At 49.6% G+C, this 22,869-nt stretch overlaps 1 protein-coding gene across 8 annotated transcripts in view; it reads right to left on the bottom strand.

Moving 5' to 3' along the window:
- The window catches only part of ACLY (ATP citrate lyase), a 40,078-nt gene extending 20,944 nt beyond the window's left edge, over positions 1–19,134 (bottom strand). The window contains exons 1-14 of one of the 8 annotated variants that reach the window (XM_039873472.1): positions 19,002–19,134; positions 13,823–14,004; positions 12,506–12,628; positions 10,779–10,841; positions 10,122–10,312; positions 9,609–9,688; positions 8,308–8,438; positions 7,391–7,509; positions 6,434–6,570; positions 5,705–5,766; positions 4,120–4,237; positions 2,044–2,198; positions 1,466–1,556; positions 348–377 (exon numbers count right to left, since the gene is read on the bottom strand). In XM_039873472.1, the coding sequence (XP_039729406.1) occupies positions 348–377; positions 1,466–1,556; positions 2,044–2,198; positions 4,120–4,237; positions 5,705–5,766; positions 6,434–6,570; positions 7,391–7,509; positions 8,308–8,438; positions 9,609–9,688; positions 10,122–10,312; positions 10,779–10,841; positions 12,506–12,628; positions 13,823–13,981 (1,459 nt within the window). In that variant the 5' untranslated portion in view covers positions 13,982–14,004; positions 19,002–19,134. The other 7 variants (XM_039873470.1, XM_039873475.1, XM_039873473.1 and 4 more) reach the window with 7 other exon arrangements.
- Between the last annotated feature and the right edge of the window lie 3,735 nt (positions 19,135–22,869).

Below are 22,869 nucleotides of genomic sequence, written 5' to 3'. Positions count from 1 at the left end.
TGCCACTTCCCCTTCAGTTTCAGTGGCTCCCTCCTTCCCAGGAGGACCCGCCCTCCTAGGTACCACCCCTCTCCAAGGCTGTGGGCCTGGGGTCTCCACCCACCTCCTGAGTGTGGAGCCAGAGACAGCCACAAGGCCAGGAGAGCACTGAGAAGGATGCAAACTAAGTGGGGGTGGGAAGGAAGGGAAAGCAAAGACTAGGACTTGGGGACAGGCCACACCAAGGCAGGGACGATATATACCAGACAACACTGCAACCCACTGGGGAGGGGGAAACAAAGCACATGGTAAGACTGCAACCCACTAACAAGCGACACGCAGAGTTGGGTGGGGCAGGGGTGTCCTACCTTGCAGGGATCTTGGACTTGGGACTGAATCTGTCAAAGAAAATGACCAAGGCAACTGAGTGACCTGCTGATAGCTGGAGGCTTTGGAGGAGGAGAGTGGGAACAGGGAAGGATCCCATGGACAAGCCTAGCAGGGTGGATGCCTTCACCATCTCTCATCTAATCCACAATCAACAGAAGTAAAGCCAGCAGAAGAGGAGACAGTACCAATCAGCAAAGCAGAAGCAAGAAAGGGCAAAGAACCAAAGGGGGCAGAGAGAGGGGCAGGAGGGGCATGAAGGTTTGGAAGGTGCCCCAAACACTGCGGCCCCCACCCAGGCCCTCTGGAGCCTCTTAACGCCAATCTCATTTTGTCCCCATGAAGCATAATAAGAATAGACCGCCGTGGGGTTAAACCTGTCATTCTGTGCTATGGATGTGGGGACTGCAGGGCAGTGGCTTTCAATCTTGGGAGCCTGGAGCCAGTGTTATTTCACAAAATGCCTTAGACATGCTCTGTCTGTACCAGGAAGAGGGTACACAGGCTACACCAGGCCAGTGGTGACTAACACTGGTTATTGAATATTGGTTGCAAGAGCTGGCTGGTAGAGATGATGTCTTTGATGAATCGGAAGATGGAGAAACGAAGTAGGCAAAGTACAGACGGGCTGGGGGACAGCTTGAGTTCTTATAGTGGGCTCACAGGAAAGGAATGTCTTTGTAGGAGCCCCAGGATGATGGGGTGGGCGAGAACTACTGCTGTATGAGAGCTTGCTCTGCCTTCCTGAGCTCCAGGCTCCAGCCCTCCACTTAGGAGTAGAGTCTGGGATACCTTCCCACCTTCTGGGATTTCTGTAGCCCTGTTTCCTCCGCAGCCCCCTGCCCAGCTCACACACGTCCACGGAAGGAAGTGGAAAAGAAGACAGTAGAGAGTGAGGTTACCCAGGTAACCCAGGCACAGTGTGGATCCCAGGCACCAGGAGAGCCCACAGGGAAGACTCAGAGCATCCTCCGGTCTGTCCCATCCCATGCACCGCATCTACTCTCATGGCAAAGTCCAATGCCTTCCACCACTTCTGCTGGCCCACTGGGCCCAGAAAGGGGAGAAGGACAGAGGGCCCAAAGCAGCTGGGAGTTACCCTGTGGTATAGCAGGCTTGGCCTTCTTTGCAGGTGCCACTTCATCAGCCTTGGACTCAGAAAAAGACGCAGTCCTGCTGGGGGCTGGAGTCTGGGGTGGGACAAGGAGAGAGAGTAAGTCACAGGTAGCAGCTGGAGAAAAAAGGGCATTCGTCCTTAAGGCCCCCAAAGAAATCGGGTAATAAGAACTAAGTACAGCACTGTTCTTACAAGTTGCTTCCAACAGAAGTATTCTAACACCCTTCTGAGACAGGCATTAGTATTGTCCTCATGCTACAGATGAGCGAACTGAGGCTCTGAGCAGGTATGATAATTGCTGAGGTCTCTCCCCTTGGCAGAATGTGAACTCAGGTCTGATTTAAAAACCCCTAGTCTTTCCATTATACTACCTTGACAGGTATAGAAAAAAACCTGGCAGATCTGGAAACCAACTATGTGCTACTTCCCTCTCCATTTCCCTAATGTCCCCAAATGGCTAAGGAGAGAGGAGGTGCACCGTGTCCTGGATGGGATGGCAGTGTGAGAGGCTGACAAAGATGGCGCAGCAGGCTTTAAGGCAGAAGCCAGCCGGCACCTACCGATGTGCTCCCACTGGCGTTGAGGAGGAAGTTTGCAGTATGGGCGGCTGTAGGCGGCTGATTGGGGATGGGCCGGTGGCCCAGGGCCATGCCCACAATGGCCGTCATATGAGTCTCAGTGCCAAACACATGGATGGGGATTCCAGTGGTCTTCCCTGTGAAAGGGGGAAAAGAGCACATCAGTCAAGTCTTCAGGTAACTGCCCAAAGTCCAAATGACTCTGCAAAGGTCCCTTTAGAGTCCTGCCTGATGTCTGGCACTTTGTGTGCAATTATCTGAGACAAATCAGCTGTCATATCTTCAATACCAAACAAATCTTTGTAAAGACCATCTGCTGAGATAAGAACAAGAAAGAGCTTTGCTGACACTGTCAAGTGACCATTATTGGTGTTTACGCTCCTCTGGTTCATAGCCTGACCCTGGCTCTCCAAACCCCTCGTTGCCTGCTGTTGCCACACTCCAGCCTCCCTGGCCTGACCTCTGTTTTTGAACATTGGGCTCATTTGCCCAGGCCTCTGGTCCTGCTCCTTCCCCTGCATGGAGCGCTCTCACCCGAGATCTCCACCAGGCTGTTCTTGTCACACAGCTCAAGTGCCACCTCCTGAGAAAGGCCTTCTCTGCCCTCTCCTCCACACCCCGCTGCCTGTTTCACCATGTAGATCAGCCTCTTGTGCCAGTTATTGTTTATTTGTCTAATGTCACAACTGTGACTGTGCTGTCCTGAGGGCCGGGCCCATAGCAGATACTTTTTAGGAGAAAACTAGGACTTGACACTTTAAGTGATCGAGGTGGGTTTAGTGTTTGCTGTGGGTACCAGATTTGGAAAAACAGGAAGATGAAGAGGTTTTGTCTATCCAATCAAAGAGCACACTCACTGAGAACGAGTGTCTTATGTCTGTCACCCCTCTGGCACTTCATATGAACCTGCTCCACACGTAAATGCTCTCAGCAACGGGGCTGCACTTTACTCAAGACCAAAGCTGCTGGTCACGAAGTTCATAGGTTTCGGGTTCAGTCAGGTCAACTCAGAGAGGCCCAAATTTAGTCCTGACTGATGAGATACGGTCCTAGACTTTTTGAATGCTCTGAGTTTTAGGTCCTTGTGAACCTGCAGGAGCCACTCAAAACGCAGAAGGGAGAAAGGAAACCAAAACGGATGCCACACATTCTCCTCCTGCATCTCAACAAGGGGCAACTCTCCGGTTCTACCAGTTACCAGATGCGTGCCCTCTCGTCCCCACATCCAGGCCACCACAGCCTGCTCAGTGCTCTCCCTGCTTCTACTGTGGTTGCCCTTTGGTCTGTATTCCACCAAGCAGCCAAAATGACCCTTCGAACCTAAGTCAAATTGTGTCACCTACCTGGTCAAATTCTCCCAGTGGCTGCCAACCCAGGGTGACAGCCAAGTACCCCCAGGACCTGTACTAGCCCCATGTCTGCCCCCACTGCCTCTCTGCCTCTGTCTCCCAATAACCTGCCACTCACTCCCTTGGCCCTACTCCCTGGCCCTCCCTGCTGGGCCTGCACACGCTGGTACTCTCACCTCAGGTCCTTGGAGTTTGCCTTTCCTGTAGATAGTCACCACAAACCTGCTCCTGCCTCCCTGCCGGGTCTTTGCCCAAATGTTACCTTTCCAGTCAAGCGTTCTCTGATCACCCCATTTAAAACTGTCCCCCCTCCCTCCCACACACGCTATCCCTTCACCCTGCTTTGTTTTCCTTCACATGCTTAGCGCTACCTGACATTACAGTCACTGTTCTCAACGGCACGAGGGCTTGGCTGGCTGGCGTGTGTGTGGCTGTAACCCCAGCACTTAGCGCAGAGTCCAGCACAGAGCAGGCGTTCCGCAAATATTTGGAAAACGAACAGCTAAGTGAAAATGCTTTACTGCCGATTCTGCAGTTTAGGACGGGTGCTCTGTGTCAGAGGAGGGCAGAAAGCAGAGGTAGAAAGCTGCGTACCAGAGAAATGAGTGAGAGGGCATGGAAGTACCCGAAGACTGACTCTTTCAGAACTCCCAAGGAAGCAGGCCACCGACACTCAGGGTGGGAGGGAGAGAAAAGGTCCCCATCTTACCAACTTCTCCCATCACCCGTAAGCCCTCTTGATAGTTGGGACCACCTCTTCGGACAAAGATAGTGACCTCGTGCTCCTTTAGGGGGCCCTGGAAATCTCGAATCGCTCTCACAATACCCTGGAAGCATAAAGGGACAAACATGCATATGACTAAAAATAAAGCAGCCATAAATCAATTATTTATAACCATGACAAACAAACGTACCAGGGTGTTTATAACAAGGGCTGCTTTTCACGAAGCATGGCAGGACCTAGCAGTCAAGGGTTTTTACGCATGTGGACTGGACTATGCATAAGCTACCCAAAGGCCTAGGACACGCAATCACTTGTAACGTTGCTGAGGTGAGAATCTGGAGTATCCAGGTGTGACACCATCTGATGTGTGCGGTGCTGGGCCTCCAACGTCAGAGGGACCTTGCTGGTCCCTCTCATTCCGTCTAGTCATTCCTGTTATCTTTTACTGCAATTATGGGGGTGGGGGATCTATGCTGAGGTCCTACGCATGAGTTCTCAGAGGTATCAGGACGTGGTCTACTTAATGTCAACGTCCTATGAAAGCTTCTTCAAGAGATCTAGGGGAACCGCTCTTGCAATGGCTATCAATTTTGGAAACGTGGGAGAATATACAGGTGTGTAACAGTTTTGTCTCTCCAGATGAGAGCTAATTTACCGAGTCAGGAGTTTAATGTCACCCAAGCCATTTCACCCAAAACTTTTAACATGATTCCTGCTCCAGACCTAACCATCCTTATCACCAGTGCTGCCTTTATTATAGGATTGATAAGTTAAGACAAAGCTGACAAGATTGACCTGTTTCAGGTGTGTCTGCTAAATCAGGTCCACTTAGAGAAACCCTGTTTTAGGCAGGACTTACGGGGCCTGGCCCTCCACTTCTTGAGAGCTCAGACTTTCAGGGTTGACATTTATTTATTCATTGTTCTCAAAACCTACACAGAACTATCAGATGCGGCACATTCTTTTGAATAGCCTCAATGAGTATCCGACAGTGTAGAATAATAAATGGCCTCCTGAGGTGGCTGTCTTGAAGGGAATGACTTGAGACATGTTAGCTGTCATCCTCGTTGACGGCAGTCATACTTTAAAACTGACCTGTGCACAGGAGTCCAGGCTGGATGAGCAGGAGCCCCAAATCATCAAAACACTTTCCTCATTCTGACCTTTTGGAGCAAGGGCTGATGACTGTGAGAGGAAAGACTAGGCATTGCAGAGAACCCAGAGTGTGTCAGAATGGAGGGCTGAAAATGAGGGTCCGTCAAGCCAGTTCTTTAAGAATTAGTTCTGGGAGGGATTGGCAGACCTTGGCCTTCTCCCCACACTTCAGAAGGGAGAATTACAACCCAGCGAGTGCCAGCTGCTTACCCAGAGACACATAGCTTCAGATCTAGATGCGTCACAGTGTCTTCTGCATCCTCTACTGGGGACCATGGGGCAAGAGCCCCTAATCCAGACTGGGTACCTCATGAGAACTTGCTTCTGTCTTAAAGATTGCTTGTGGAAACCTCCCTTCCCTGATTCCTCCAAACCCACATTCCCCAGAAACTGCACAGTCACTCCAGCGCGTTACCTTGAACGTGGCAGCCACGTTGGTAAAGTTCGCAATGCTGCCTCCAATGATGAGGATCTTGCCTGGGTTTGCAGCAAGAGGGAAGTGAAAAGGGTTAGAAAGGTAGACTTGAGCATCTCACCAGAAAGCCAACTGAGAGTTCTCTCCTCTGAGCAAGGGTCCCCCAACTGTTAGGAGGTATCAGTGCAGAGTCAGGAGGAGCAGGCTGGTCTCTCGCGATGTCTATCAGTTTTATCAGCTCCACTCTCTATTACCTATACCACTGAGCAGGGGATTAATCTGAACCCACAGAATCTCTAGGCCATTCCTAGCTTGGTTCCTGAATACGCCTGGTGGGAATCTCTATCTGACGTCAGGGAAGGGAACTGGTATGTATAGTCTGCAAACACTGGACCAGTGGTAAAGGGAAGCTGGAATTGCACAGCCAGGTAACAAATATTGAAGTAGGCCTCTGAGAACTGAGTTTATAGCAGTCAGAGTGAGAGCACACCTCATCTCCTCCCTCGCACCTGCTTATAGGGCTTTTTGTACATATCACTCCTTGTCAGAGCCCCACATCTGACAGATGCTGTCACTGCCCACTGCGTAGTCAGGAAAGCTGCGGTCTAAACGTTAAATGACTATCCCCAGGTTGTAAAGGACCAGGACCACAACCTCGGTGCCTCCCAGGCCAAAACTTCCCCCTGTAGAATGCTGGGCCGTCCTGGGGAAGGAGAGTGTGTGTCTCACCATCTGGGTGCTTCTCGCGGGTCATGAGGGAGAGGATCGTCTTGGCATAGTCATAGGTCTGCTGCTCGCTGGGGGCACCCGAGTACTCCCCATAGTTCGCCAGCTCATTGACACCCCCTAGGTCACAGATGGTATCACTGCCAGGGAGACAGGGAAATCAGTGCTGACTTCATTTCTAATAGCAGAGGGTGGCAGCCTGGTGACTGGAAGGACACACAGACGCCCCCAAAGCCCTGAAGTCAGACCCTCAAGCCCCATATGAGTCACATGCGAAGGTTAACTGTGCTGCATCACTCTCCCAGGCAGTGCACTCTGCCACCCCTAAGCCATCGTGGGGTCCTGGACTGACCAACGATGGTAGGTGAAATGAACAAAGAGCACCCCCCAACAGACAACCCAGGAGTCCCTGCCAGGTGAATGGAGAAAGACAATTGCTGCAGCCAGAGGGAAGCATAGAAAAGGATGTGGCCAATCACAGGCCTAGAAACGAGCAGACGTCTACTGTGCTTTAAGTGGAACACCATCAATTATCACAAAGGGTATAGAATAAGATCCAAATATTTCTATAAATTGCAAAAGCATATTTCTACAGGCGCTAAAATGTCTGGAAAGACACACGGCAAAGTGTTCATTGCGGTGACCTGGTGGGAGGAAGGGTGGGGACACAGCAGCATTCACTTTCTGGTTCATTTTCTGTATTTTTGTACCTTCATGTAGAGCACATATCACTAATTATAAGAACCAAAACTAATAGAAATAACTTCATTTTGAAGTAAATAGGAAGGTGCAGGCCCTCACTAGAGCCTCTTAGATCCCTCTGGTATGTCCCATGACTCCTGCTCTGCACCAAAGTAAGAAACTGGAGATCCCCAGAGGTGAAGCAGCTTGATCCAGGGCACGCATATGCGGACCCTGGGTAAAACCGACTGGCATCCCTTCAGCAGCCCCTTCAGTCACCTGTACACGACTGAGGCACCACCCCCAGCCACCATGGTCCAGATCCTCCCCTTGGGGTTCAGCAAGGTCAGCTTCAGGCTTGCTCCACTTTTGGCATCCAGGTCTGCAATGTAGGCTTCCTAGGGACGACACAACAAGTGGGCCCTGGGGGCATCCCTTTCACCAGGTCCCAGGTCTCAAGCCCCCTCCCTTCCCCTTTCCCTGGAGACACATGAAGAGGTCCTTAACAGCCTTAGTAAAGCCAGGGAGAAGGGGCTGCGTGGGGCCTTATGTGCCTGGGACAAAATATAATGGCATCTTCAAGTACCAAAACCACGCATGGCCACAGTCACCAACTACAGACAAATTTCCCAATTCCTTTCTCTCCAACTTCAAATTCTTGGCCTTCTGCCTAAGTCCCAAGCTTCACTATGTTACTCTGCTTCGACAACAGCCCCTGCTCCCAGCATCTGCCCGCCTAGATTATCACAAGACCCTTCTCCGCCCCTAGGTCCTACCCCTTCTCCTAGTCCAGCCTCTTCCCTTGGTCTGGGTTACCTATGCAGGCCTGATTCTGTTGTGAGGACCTCTCTGAAGATGAGGTGGGAAGAAATAATTAAAATTCTCAGCAGGTGGCAGAGAGAACTACCTCCGACACAGAAATCGGTGAAGCTACTTGGAATTATCAAGAAGCAAGAAATCAAGTTAAGAGCTCAGGGAGGTTGATTGAGAGAGAAGTCTAAAAGGATTTCTGGCCAGGATTCAGAGGCTTGGCTGACTCCCACCCCCACCCCCTGTGGGGTTTTTAAAAAATTAAATGATCCTCAGCCTGCCTTTCTCTGCCAAATACAGCCTACGAGGGGGACAAATGCTCATTAGAGATTAGTCACCCCTCCGCACCTCCATCGCTCTCCATGTCCTTCCCAAACCAGCCTTACCTCTGGATAAGCCTCACGCCCAAAGGGGGGAGGGAACTCTATATCGCCCCACTTCACTTTGCAGATGTAATCGGCAGTGGCATCCACCTTAGCCGCCAAGTCAAGAATGTAGACGCCATCTTTGGTCACAACTGTGAGAAAAGCAGAGGCAATCAGACACTAGCCCCAGACAAAGGGGATCACCAACCTCCAAACCCCTCTACAGACTTCCCCACACACCACTCCCATGGAGTCCAGGGCCCACACAGGCCTAATAACTCTCTCCCTTGGCAAGAAACCTGAATGATTCTTACGGAGCCGCAGCTTTCCCCACATCAAAGGAAAGACAAATCTTAGAAGACAAGTTCCCCCTCCCTGAGCTACAGGTAATATAACAGGGAAGTCTGTTTCAGTTGCTATAGCAATTTGTAAACATTTTCATAAAATGCTACACACTTTCTCTTAAATATCTAACCATTCACTCATTCATGGCCCAAGCATTAAAAAATGGGAAAGGTGCAGGTTGCTGCCAGAAGACTCCCCTAGGTGTACACATATGCATGCACATTCACATTTCCTGGGGTCCAGCTGGGGTAAGCTCATTGCTGGGGGGAGTGGGAGGCCATGGGGTGCACTGGGCTCCCAGCCAGCAGGATTCATTTACTGCCGCCTCACTGTACATCCATCTTCCCTTTCCCCTAGGGCCATTTAGCTAATTAAGTTAGCACAGAGCCATCTGGCCCATTAGAGGGGCTGCGTCCCCAGCTGTAACCTAGAATCAGGACTTTGCCCTGAGAAGCCTTAGCCAGAACCAACCCATACCACCTGCCTCCTTCTCTGCCTGAGAGGCTTGGGCCAAGGCTTCCTGGCTTGGGGCCATGGGGGTGGGGGCGGCATGGATGGTGGTCAATGATTGACCAGCTCCCGGAGGGGGAGGGAGGGGGCCTCTGAGAGCGCAGAGAGGAAAGAAGGGCCTAAAAAGTCAAACCAATACAGAAGCAGCCCTTCTCCTGGGCCGATAGCCTAACCCACCGGCAGGAATAATCACAGGGCACAATCAGATCAAAACCAGAACTTCCCCCATCACAGAACAAATTAAGGCCAAAGAAAGAAGCTAAAGTTGGTCAAAAGGAGGAATAATCATGGTCTTCTGAGAACTCAGAAACAGGAAAGAGCTTAGAGATCCCTCTGCACACATACACCTGCCTGTACTGCCCTCTGCAAGTGGAGGTCTGGTCCTATAAATGTCAAGACCAAGGTTACCGTAGGCACTGGGACCCTCCTATAACTAACTGACCCTTGCCCCATCCCACCCCAGTTACCAAGGGGGTTGATCTCGAGGTAGGTGAAGTACAGATCTTCATAGAAATTGAAGAGGCCGGAGATAAAACTGGCCAGAATTCTAAAGGGGAAGGGAGAGAAGGACAGTTAATCCATCAGGGAGTGGGCTCAGCAGCAATGCCACCACTGACAGTTCCACTTCCCATCATCCCACCATCCCGCCACCCCACCAACTCCTCACTTTCCTCTGCCAAACCTGCTCCCTGGACATCACTCTCCAGCCACTGAGGCGGAAAGGAACTGTCAGTCAGGGAGCCAAAGGAGGAGGCACCAGACAGACAGGGGCAAGGAGGTGAGGGACGCTGATGGCATGTTTTAGTCTGAATCAGCCACCCCAGCTCCCATCCTTGGAACAGGGAGGAGCTGTGCCTACCATCTGCTCCCCGCCTCCTACTGAAATAGGGAGGGCCACTCTGCTTCCCCTGCTGTGCCCAGAGCCTGTGGGCCTTCCCCGTTCCCCCACTGCCACCTCCCTGCAGACCCTCTCACTCAACTCTTTCTTGTCTTTAGGGGCATGGACCAATAGGTGTTTCTTGATGTCCTCAGGATTCAGCTTCTCATCCACACCAACGAGCAGTTTCTGGGCTTTGGCATCCACGTCGCCTACGTCCACCCCTCCCTCGTGGTGGAACAGGACGTAGTCACCTTCTCGGGTAGCATAGATGCAGACATAGAACTCTTCTGCCTTAGAGTGGACGAAAGCACCACGTGGGTGAGGGGCACCGAACTGGGGCTGGGGTCCAACCCCTGTGGTCTCATTTCTAAAACCCACAGAGAACATTCACCAGGGCAGACCTGTTCACTGCCTCCCCCTGGGGGACAAGAGGAAAGAAAAGGCCACTGCCTCACTGGCCAACAGTTCAGACTGGGTCAGCATGACCTGATCTGGGGGACAGGGTCCAACCTTTAAGTCTTTCTCATCCCAGTGCTGGGAAGTCACCATCCCTGATTCCTCCTGACTGCAAACTAAGCCCTTTCCTTCATCTCTGCACCCCTTCTTTACAGACCCCTCAGACCCTCAGTGCAGCTTCACAGACTCTGGCCCCTTTGACTTTTCTCTAGCAGCTTGATTTCTCCTTTCATCATTTCAGGGTCAATAAACACAAGGCTCCAGAGGGAGCAGACTCAGCTTAGAGCTACCTCATACATACCTGACTGTGTGGGACGAAGGGTTCGATCAGAAAGTTCTTGAGTAAGCCTCTGGCCTTGCCTACCTACAGAGATGGAGGGAGATAAAGCTTAGATGGATAGCACATCCTGATCCCTAGGGCAGAAGGAAGTGGGGCCCAGGCACTACCATAACATTCAGCAAAGAGAGATTTTTCCAGAAACCAGGACAACAGGGTCAAAGACTCCTAAGCTAAAGAATTCTTCATGAGATCCCCTCTTTCATCCTCTTGCCCTTGTGTCAGCCATACTTCGATATGTACTGACCTTGCACATTCTTTTTCTGCCTCCTCTAGAGAGTGATAAATGAGCTATAACATTGCCCCACCCCCAAAAGCACAGTGATTAGGAGTCATCTCCCTCCTGCCTTCACACAAACTAAAGAGCTCAGGCAAATCAAGGCTATCTATCCCAGAGCTCAGGCAGGGAGAGCCAGTGCGAGGAATGAGTCCAGACATGGGGGATTAGTGGGGGTGGTAGGCGCTGAGAAGAGAGCAAGAGCTTGATTAGGAAAACTTTTCCACACAGACTCTCACGGCTGAGGACAACAGGCCTGCGGAGCTAATCAGTCTGAGTAGGTCCCTGGTGGCAGCTGAGGCAGACAGCCCTCGACCCAGCATGTCCTGAAGCCCCCGCCTGCCTGTGCGTCATTGCTGAGTCAGGGACCAGACAGTGATCCATCAGAGATAATGAGCAGCTCTTGCCAGGGCCAACACTGCTGCCAGCTCAGATGTCCCCGACATCCCTTCCCAACATCCGGCTGAGGAGAAGGGAGCATGAGGACCTCCCTAGGGACACTGCTTACCCCCCAACTCTGTTGTCCTCTCCCCAAAGGCCTGGAAGCATGAAGGTCAAAATCCTTCAGCCTCCAGGTCCATGTACAACTTCAAGGCTCCCTCTTTACCAGTGAGGGCCAGAAACTGGGAATTAACATGAAGAGCTAATTTGAGGAAGCCTAATCAGAGAAGCTGGCTCCACTGCCACCTTCATCCTACTTGTGAGGTAGCCAAGGAAGAGAACAGCTCACTGCTGGTCCATGGTCATCCCAGATGGGACACCAGGTATGGGTGGCACATGCTCCCTAGTCTAAACCGAGCCTCAGCCTATCTCCCCCTTCTGTTCTCTAGCTCCTCTTGGGAGTGAGATGGAAAATAAATGCAATTTTATTTCTGAGCGTCTCTTAGCCTTCCGAAACTCCCTTTAGCTCTCTCATCTACAAAGCTGAGATTAATCACCAAGCCAGGAGAAGCCAAAAATTGAATTTACTCTTCAATAGTATTACCTGTCACATCCTAGGTTCTTGGTTCAATCACATTTCTATCTAAATAATTCTTCATCTCCCTTCTTCAACTATTTTACCCATCCTCTTAGGGTATACATGTCATGAAAAGCTACCATAACCTTTCTGAAAATTGAAAAGAAAGGAGTTCCCAGAATGGACCTCAGATCACTGTTAAAGAAACAGACCATTTCTGATTTTTTAACAGTCCTGGGGTTAAGTACGCAGCACATCTGGCCTTTCCCAGATAGGGGAGCTGGGAATGAGCACAATACTGGCCCTGCTTCCTAAATCAGCTCCGCAGGACTCCTAACTTCCCCAGGCTGAAATCTGACCAGTTGTGGGGGTGAGCCACAGGGTTACTGATCTGGAGGTGACCATGTTTGCTTCTGTTACCACACTACATCCACCCGACCCTAAACTCAGACTCACCAGAGCTTCCTGTCCCAGCCGTGGCTTCAGCCAGGACTTGACACCATCCAGAGTGAGGTTGACCCCAACTAGGCCCAGCTTTCCACGTCGTTTGATCAGTTGGTCTGGCTTGACCACCAATCTCTGGAATGAGAGTAAGGAAAGAGAAGGTAGAGTACAAGGTGACAGTTTGGGCACCCAAAACACAGGCCAGCCTATGTGGCTTCCAATTCACCCTCCTCCCCAAACCAAATCCACTCCTCCTTCAGGGTCAACTCCTAGAGGCTTCGCTCATCTATCCCAGCCTACATCTTTCTTTTGACAACCAAGAATCTAGAACTATCTGTGCGCAGGTTGGGACCTGGCACAGCGTAGATGCTCACCAAATACCTGCTGAATGAATAAGTGAATCCCTACCCTCCCCCTAAGTAGTATCTTAGCTTCATTAAACCATAAACTCCTCGGGATATGGACACTGCCCTGTGTTCCAAAAGGAAGAACAGAGAGACAGACTCTTGGGGTGACAAAGGACCTTAGAGGTCATCTGGTCAACACCATCCCCGTGCTTGAACCCTGTCTACAAGCCCAACAGGCAGCCCTCAGCCACAGTTCATACACCTCCAGGGCCAGGTAATTCACTACCTCAAGAGGCAACTCCCTTTGTGGTTGGGAGGCTTCCCAGTGGGAAGAACTGTGCATCCCTGAAACCCTCACCATTGGTCCTTGCCTTGTTCTCTGGGCTCTGCCAAAGAAATCTAAGTTTCCCAACCCTTCCCAACAGTGACCCTGCAGGGATCTGAAGAGCCTCTACTCCAGGTTGGCCCCCCAAGGCCATCAACCATTATATACAAAGTACAATGTCCTACTTCCTCATGGCCCTGACACATTCCTAATATCCTACAGGGTGTGTGTGTGTAGCGGGGGCAGCACATACCTATGTTTTACTGAGCATCTACCAAGTGGCAAGCAGCTTGCTAAGTGCTTTTCAGACATTACTGCTAATCATTACAGGGTGAATGTTATGTCCATTTGACAGATGGGGATCCTGAAACTCAGAGATGTAAAATGGTTTGCTCTAGTCTAGGTCACATAATTAATAAACAGAGCTGCCATTTGGACTTGTGTGTCCAGTTCCAAGCCCATGACTGTAAGCCGTGTTAGGGTACCTCAACACATGGGGAGTTGAACACAAAACCCTCCTCAGTGCACTGCATATTGCCCACTGATGCAAGCCGCCTGCCATCACATAACCCATTAGGACATCTCCAACAAACTGAGTGTTTTCTCTTCCTTGGACTATGGACCTATATGAAAGGTCCAAGATGAGGGTGGACTCACTTGGCTGAGCAACCAGGGGTGGTCCTGCAGCAGGTGGGCCCAGTCTGTGTCAGGGGTGACCCTGGCATACTTGAACCGGTTCTGGATGGCCGAGCTGGTGCAGATGTACTTGTAAAGAAGTTCTTTGCCAGTCTGCTCTGAAATCGCCTTGGCCGACATGGCTGCAGAGGGACCTGCTCTACCTGTTAGGGTAAGAGGAGCTGGTCAGAAGGGGCAGGAAATGGAAGCACTATCTTCTCTAGAAGGGCAGATGCAGCCCAGCTGTCCCCAGACAATAAGACCAGATCTCAGCGCTTCCCAAGGAGGAAAAGGGCTGCCCCAGCAGGAAAGATGGGATCTCAATCAGCAGAAGAGGAAGATCAGAAAACAGTGGGGGACGGAAACAGTAGGGAAAAATAAAGGTGGCATTTGCCCTAGAACTCTTGGCATCAATCCTATCCTGTCTCTACTCCCTCTAGGAAAACCACCTCACCCATGACATTTGTCCTGCAACAAAGGCAGTTAGATGGGGAGACCAGAATATCAGTGGTGTGACCCAAACGTGAGTGCAGGTCCCACCCAAGGTGGGCACACAGACACTGACACATACCCTTTGGTTCTGAGACCTGTGGGGAGCACAGCCAAATTATGCAATGCTGGCCTTACTTCTCCTATAGGTTTTCTCTCCCCTACACCCGGACTCACCCACTTCACACACTTACATACATCACCAAGTTGAGGGCCAGGCCAATAAGTTTACTTAGTTTCAAGCAAGACTAAGCCCGCTGAGGAGTGAAGAGGAAGAGTCATCTCAAAGCTCATTTCTCTCAGGACACTAGACTCCCATCCATGAGTTAAGAGGAGACACAGGGTGGGGGAACTATGACCTTCAGTGCATCGCTTCCCACCCCCTGCCCCAAGTCACCCAGTTGCTAATTTAGAGCAAAACAGAGGACTCCCTAGGGACCACTTCATACTAGTCACTTCTAACTGAGCCAGGGATGGGGGAGGAGGCAGAAACCAATCTCAGTCACATGTATATAGAAGCTCACCTTATGTGAGCACTGTGAAGTGCATCAAGATTCATATCCTTTCTTAGATGAGGAATAGAAGCTCAGAAGGATTAAGATAACTTACCCAAGAAGCCTAACTAAGTAGCAGGGGACCCAAGACTTAAACCTAAATCCTTTAACTCCTGATCCTCAGGAAACCCCACACCTCAGCTCAGAAGAAAAGACCACTTCACTTCAAAGAAGGGTCTGTGTGACAATTTCATTTCCCTCCCTACCACTCTGTCCTGACACACCCATTCTGCCATGGGTAGTGACTGGAGTGAGTTGGGGAGAAGAATGGGGGAGTGGGAGGGGAAGGAAACCAAGTCATTATGCCAAAAGCTTGGCCAGATCAGGAAAAGCCACTCCTGTGTCTCCCACAAAGATCCAGAACTAAAGTTGTTGAATTTGCTAGGGCAGAAAAGTCAAGTGCAAATAAAGGAGGGCAGAGTTAGGGAACTGGCTGGTTTATACACACAGGAAGGTTGGAAAAATGTGCATGTACCTTCCCAGCTGAGGAAAGTCCAACGTTCCAGGGGTCACTCTGTACCTCCCTCCCAACTGGCCAGGCTGGGGCTTCAGGTTCTAATCTTGGCTTAGCTGGCTCCTTCGGCCTCCCAGCTAGTCTCTAGCTGGGCACAATGGGCACATTCAGTCTGATGTCTGGCCCAAAGTGGGGTAACTGGAAAGGGGCTCAAAGGAGACATGCCCTTTTCTGGCTTCCGCTTGGAATGACTTCCAGCTCCATCTCAACATGAGTTTCAGGAAGAGAGGCCTCAACCAGCCCCACTGCCCCATAGTTCCTCCACCCCCACCCACTCTAGCTCCATTTCTCAACCTTCTTGACTCAGACCAGAAAAACTGGTCCTGAAATCAGATGGGTACACCACCCCCCTCCCAAACAGAGCGCAGCCCAGGGCAGATCAAGCAGAGAAAGGAGAAGGCAGCTTTTGACCACCCTCAGCAGTTCTGGCACATCAGGCACAGGTGACTACAAAATCCAGGAGGAAGGAAGCTGCTCAGCTTAGCCTTTCCAGCAGAGAGAAGTCTGATAGACACTCCCAAAACAACAATCCCTCAAACTTGGCACCTCCCAACAAAACAGACAAAGACCCAACTTTGGAAAGGACAGGGTGAGAAAAGGGACCTTCCTTCTATAGCTTATAGCTGGAAAAATCATTAATTTTCTTGAGCCCCAGATCAAATCTCGGATCCAAGAGCTCATCTCCATAATGTCCTCAGAAGGAAATGCGAGAGAAGATACAACAAGAGGATAATACAGGATAGAAAAGATTTGACCGCTTACCAAAAAAAAAAAACAGATTTGCCACCAGAGGACTCTGGCCTAAATGGGGCAGGTCCTCTGAAGGCCAAGACAGAGAATTTATAAAATAGAATAAAAGCAAGAAAAGAATCTGGTCTCTGTATATTCACCAATGCAGGTTAAGAAGGCTTACAAATCTTGTAACTTAGATTGGGTAGAGATAAGTCTCATTCAGCAGAGTCTTGAAGTCTCCCTAGGGCGGCAGCTCTTAACCTATTTGGTCTCAGACTCTTGAGTATTTGAAGAAAAGCCCAGAAACATGTGCATGTACCTGACTGTGCAATCATTTCAAGGTGCTGGCCTATGACTATTATCTGATGGTCTCTAGACCACCAATTTAAAACATTTGCCCTAATGACAATGGGACTTAAAGTATATACCAATCTGGGTCTGAGGAGCACATCCTCAAAGTCTTAGGCTGCCTCCCTAGGAGCTGAATGCATGGTCAAACTGGTGATAGATGATTTCAGGTCAGAGTTAAGACCCTGGGGGTCCACTGTGGGGCCTAAGAAACTGCTACCAAATAACAGGTAAATGTGTAAACCATTTGGGGGAAATCATGCCAAGGAACCTAAAACTCATACCCACACATACATACACACACCAAAGGAAGGACCTTATGAGCTGAATAGACAGGCTAAATGACCCAGGATTGAGTTCATCTACAGCAGCCAATCAGGGCAGAAGCAGCCCACAGGGAAGGCTGAATGAATGGAGACTGTTCCCCAGGAATGTACCTCTGGGACACAGCCAGTGGAGAGGAACCACTAGGGATACTACTTAGGGTCTTTCTCTGGGAAGAACAAAAAGCAGGTTAATATCCATAAGGCTGGCTTTTTTTGAGGGAACAGGCAATCTTTGGAGTAAAGGAAAGGGTGGTGTTCTGTGAGTGTCCCTTACATAGTGTCAGAATGGTGGTGGAGACACCAGCTGCCCAGTGTCTGAGGGATCTTTCCATAGAGGTCTCCCAAGCTGTTTAAGAAGCTCTGTAAGAGGTGAAAATTACCAGTCTGGGAAGCTGGGGTCTTCCAGATGCCTGTCACCTAACATTTCAGAAATCCAAGGAACTGAGATGGCTGAAACCCAGAGCAAAGTGACTGTGCTATGCACTGCTCCCCACTATCCTCTCCAAAATCCTCTTTCCAGGCAGACCGCTGGGGACCACCAAATGGCAGAACTCTTTGGAACTGCACAGTATCTGTCAAGGTTAGAGAGGGCAACCAGCGCTGGGACTGGTCCTCTGCCAGGCCCAACAGGAGGGCAGCGGTAGCATCCTCTGGCCCCTTGAGGACCTTGCCTGGGCCAAGCTTGGCGTCAGCGCCAGGGGTGGGGAGGGAGACGGGCACCCCGGCCATCTGTCGCTTAAAGGCTGGGCCCGAAGGCACCTCCAGAGCGAGGAGGGTCCCTCCTGCGCTGCCACTCTACAGCCAGGTCCCTGAGGAGAGGCCAGGCCTCGAGCACCCTTGAGCAGCCCGGGCCCGCGTGGCTTGCCATGGCTCGCTGTGCCGGCGCTCCTGGCTCGCTCCTTCCACTTCGGTGCGGGGCTCAATCGACTCTCCACAGAACTAAGAGAAAGGGCCTGAGCCTGGTTTGCGAGGAGCCGGAGTGAGGTGAATGGTCACCGGTCTACTTCCCGTCCCTCGCATCCGGTGGGGGACCGGATGGGAGCAAGAGGTGGCCCGATAGAGCCGAAGAGACTCGATAACTGGCCCCGGGAGGGGGCGAGGGGCACCCGCAGGAAGCAAATGCAATTCGGCGGACGGAAGAGAAGCAAGGACTGCAGCAAGACCTGTGCAAATTCCCAGGAACTGGAAGGTGGGAGAAGTGGGGAGTAGTCGGCACACAGCCGCTGGCCGGGGTCCCGGACGAAGACTAACCGAAAGCTACGACAACCAAAACTTCCAAACAGGTGCAAGGAGGGCACGTGAACAGCAAGCCGGCATCCGGAGAGGCGGTTCCGGGTTGAGGGAGGGAAGCAGGAAGCTCCTGGGCCAGGTCGGGGCCCTCCCGTGAAAGCAGCCGCCCGCCACTCACCTCTCTGCGAAAGTCTGTGCGCGGCGCTCCCTCCACAGGCCTTGAATCACAGGCCACTACCCGGAGCGCGCCACCCTCCCGCCACCGCCCGGGATCCGGCTTTTGTCCTGGCCTCTGAGGGCTTCTCTCCGCCCCCATCAGCTCACGTTGCGAGCCGCCCGGCGATTGGTCACACGCGTTCCCTAGCCTGAGCGCCAGGGCTCCTCCCAATTCGCTATCCGGCATAGCCCCGCCCCTGTGGGCGGGCCACAGGGGCTTCTGGGACTTGTAGTCCCGCTGGCGCATCCGTCCAAATGGTCAGCAGGCACCGCCTCTCCACCCGCGGCTGGGACCTGGAGGGACGCGGGGCGGGGCCTCGGGTGGGGAGATGGGTGAGGCTACGCTGGGAGGAGAGCGTACCGGGCTATGAGAAGTGGCCTGATCGCTTAGGGGATGGGCCAACTGCTGATCGGATATGGGTGTTGTGGCGGGGTGTTGGCCGAACAGGCCGTAGTACAGCTTTGGGGACCTGGAGTCTCCTTCCTGTCTCCCCATGGGAAAAACGTCTGTATCCCGGCTGCCTGAAAGCACTCATACCGAACCCAGTTGCTTAGTCCCACTTTTTAAGCAGCCGTGGCAGACTGCTTTCCCATATGCACGTGGGCCCTCTTGGTTGAGCCAGCGGGGCGAGGCTAAGAGCCGAAGCTAACAAATCAAACCTCCCAGTGTGACACAGGGTGGGGGAGAGGGTAAGCAAGTGGGGCTAGGAGAGTGCCAGTCACACTTCCTTGTGTCCCACTCACTCACTCACCTCTGTGCGGATTCACAGGAGATTCTAGCGCAGGGCTGAAGCCATCTCTGCCACTCTTCTGCTCCTACCCCCGACCCAACCTCATGCATAGACTCTGGAATGAATGAACTGCTACCTCCCTCTTCTCCGTTACCTGTGAGACAGATTACATTTTCTGAACCAAAAACTGGGACATCAGGTCTGACAGGTGCTGGTGAACTTCTGGAGCAGACTATATAAAATATTCAGGACTGTATCTACTCCTCCGGCATTCTGGAGCTCCGCTACCTCTACCCCAGTCCTGTTAAGTCTCTGGAGCTGCTCCCTGCCCCTAATAGCTGTCTAGTTCCAGGGTGGAGAATCATGCGTTGAGCAGCTCAGTTTAAGGGGTCAGCCCAGTATGCAGAGTCAGCATGCCTGTGCCCCTGCCAAGCACTTGGGTCACACTGACGCTGTAACAATGTTGTGACATTCTTGTGGACAAAAACTTCTCCAAGCCCTCCTCCCTCCAATCCAGTTGTAGCCAGGAGTGGGGCAGCTAAACTTGCTGCCATGCCTGAAGCAAGTGATCTCTGATGACATCACTTTACGGTCCCTTCCTTCATAGGCATCATTTTCAAATAGTAGCTCCTCACTTCTCCTCCCTCTTGGTCCTAGAGAGTCTCCCACCCCTATCGAGAATCTCTCCAAACAAATAAATATTGGAGAAGGCTCACCTCTCTGTAAGTAAAGAAAACATCTATGAAGATATTTTATTTCTGGCCTTGGGGAACAGCAACTCAAGGTCTTTGTGGGCTAGCAGGAAGATTGCAGTCAGAAGGGATCACCTGTGCAGCAGTTTTTCCCTCTAGTTAGAAAGATAGACCCATCCAGAAACAGGCATCCAGGTGGAACATAAACTGTAATAAATTCTTTGTACATTCTAGAATTTTATATAAATGAAATAATATAGTCTTTTTTTGGTCTGAATTCTTTCACTCAGCATAATTATTTTGAGATTTATCTATATTATGCATGTATCAATAGTTTTTTCCTGTTTATTGCTGAGTAGTCTTCCATTACATGGATAAACAACAATTTATTCATCCATTCACCTGTCAATGGATATGTTTCCAGTTTAGGGCTATGACAAATAAAGCTGCTCTAAGTGTTCCTGTACAGCTTTTATTTCTCTTGGATAAATTCCTAGAAGTAAAACGCCTGAGATATATGGTAAGGGCATGTTTAACTTTTTAAGAAGCTGCCAAACTGTTTCCCAAGTGGTTATACTCAACAATGTTTGAGAATTCCAGTTGCTTAACACCCTCTCCAGGACCTGGGAAGGTCAATCGTTTTTATTTTAACCATTCTAGTGGGTGTGTCTCACTGTGGTTTTTAATTTGTAATTCCGTACTGACTAATGATGTTGAACATCTTTTCATGTGCTAATTGGCCATCTATATATCTTCTTTAATGGAGTAACTTCAAATTATTTGGTCATTCTTTTATCAGTCTCATTGTAAAATTTTTTATCTATTGTAAATACAAGTTCTTTGTCAGATATACGTTTTACAAATATTTTACCCCAGTCTGTGGCTTGCCTTTTAATTTTCTTAACTGTGTCTTTTTTTTACCAATGTCTTTTGAAGATTTTAATTTTGATGTCAAGTTTATTTTTATTTGTCATGATTTTCATGCCCTATTATTTTTGCCTATTTTCTCATAGTTTCATAATTTTACCCCTTACATTTAAATCTTTCAAGTTAACTTTTGTATATGGTGTGGCGTAACGGTCAGGTTTTTTGTCTGTTTGTTATTTTGGCATATGGCTTTCCAATTGTTCCAGCACCATTTGTTGAAAAGATTGAATTTCCCCATTGAATTTCCTTGGCAATTTTGTTGAACATTAATTGATCATATATACGCGAATCTATTTCTGGATTCTCTATTCTGTTCCACTGATCTATATATTGACCTTTATGCTAATACCATTACTATAGCTTTAAAATAAGTCTTGAAAGCAGAATATAAGTTCTCTTTGTCCTTTTTCAAAATTGTTTTGGCTATTCTAGGTCCTTTGCATTTCTCCATAAGTTTTAGAAGCAGTTTGTTAATTGCTAAAAAATATATATATATATATATATATATATATATATATCTGCTAGGATTTTGATTAGGATTGCATTTAATCTGCAGATTTCCTCTTTGCAGGAGTTTTTTTTCCAATTAACTGCTGGTCACTTCAGCAGTGTGTTCAACTCACCTATGTGCCCATCTTAATAACCTAGAACAGGACAAGTTTCAGTCCAGTGCATGGGGCTGTTGCTCCTTACACACCTAATGAACTTACACACATCTGGTCTTTGCTTACCTCCTTCTCTGCTTTGGTCTCCAGGGCATCCTTCTACTCATCCTCAGCTCAAATGTTATCCCATCTGTGACCCATTCCAGTCTAACTGAATCATTCACTTATCTGGGCCTCACCTCCCTCACAGGCACACAGAACTCTGAATGGCTAATATCACTTTGGCCATCATTATTGTTTATGCATCTCGCTCCCTGATTAGAACTCTTCCAGGGAAGGAACCATGTTATTTTTCTTGGTATTAAAGAAGCTTTCTACTTTTAATTTAAACCTTTTATTGGGGATAATTGTAGATTCATATGCAGTTGTAAGAGAGAAAATACAGAGAGATCCCATGTACTTTTTACCCGGTTTACTCCAATGGTAATATCTTGAAAAACTTTAGAACGACACAACCAAAAATTCACACTGACCCAATCCACTGATCTTATTTAGATTTCCCAAATTTTTCATTTACTCATTGTGTGTGTATTTAGGATACCTTTTTACTATTCAAACCAATGATTTATTTAGCTCCTACTATGTGCCAGACAGTTGAATTCTGGAAATAGGAGGTTAATACAAGTTCTCCTAGGCACTGGAGTCTGAGGGCCTGGGGTTGACTCCTTCCTCTGCCACTTGCTAGTTCCGTGATCCTGGGCCTGTTACTCAACCTCTTTATTTATCGGTAAAAATTTTCCTTATCTGTAAAATCAAGTAATAACGGTACCTCGCCCATAGGCTTGTATTGTACTTAGTGGTATGCCTGGTATACTAAAATTATGTATAATAATGTTAGTTATTTACTGACCACCTTCCATGAGCAACTGTGTGCCAGACTTCACTTCTGCAAGCAGCTTTAGTATATAGGTCACAATCTCATTCGCGTTGGGAGTTCATGTTTTAAAAATAATGTAGCAATAAATAAATAAATAACATAAAAATAAAAATAATGTAGCAAAGGCAGGGTATTTGTTAGAACCTAGAAGAACCTAGTCCATCTTTTCTTTTTTGTGGGGGATGAGGAGGGAAGAATAGGGAAGAATGTCAAGGAAAGGTATTGATCCAGGCCTGCCACTAGCAGGGGCTCAATAAATGTGTTAAATTAATGGTTGAATTCAACTTTATTTTGCACGTTGTCTCATGCAAACTCTCACATCCGTAATGTTTTAGTATCTGCACGTTCCCTTGGCAGGCGGAAAATTAAAGGCTCAGAGCCCTTACGTGCCAGCCGCCGGGTCACGCATTTAGAGACTGCCCTAGTACTACTCCCACTCCTAGCCCAGTGCTCTCTCCCCCGGAAGGCGGTACACGCGGTGCACATATCCTTGCCACGTATGCCTTTATCCCTATTTGGAATTTTGCCTCCAATCCTTTTCCTATTTTCCTGGCTGTAAATTCTGGACACGATTCAACTACAGAGGAAACCGATGGAAGATGCAATAGCGAACACTGTGAAGCGAGGCCGTCTTACACTTACCGGACACGCGCTAATCACTCCCCCGTCCGGTGCGCAGAAGCACGGGTGCCTGCGCACGCCGGCGGCACTTGTCCCCACGACTTAAG

This window comes from Pteropus medius, unplaced genomic scaffold (genome assembly GCF_902729225.1).
Source record: "Pteropus medius unplaced genomic scaffold, Ma_sr-lr_union100, whole genome shotgun sequence".
Taxonomy (NCBI): Eukaryota; Metazoa; Chordata; class Mammalia; order Chiroptera; family Pteropodidae; genus Pteropus; species Pteropus medius.
Note: the sequence above shows the minus strand (reverse complement) of the source record. Positions and strands in the feature narration are given on the sequence as shown.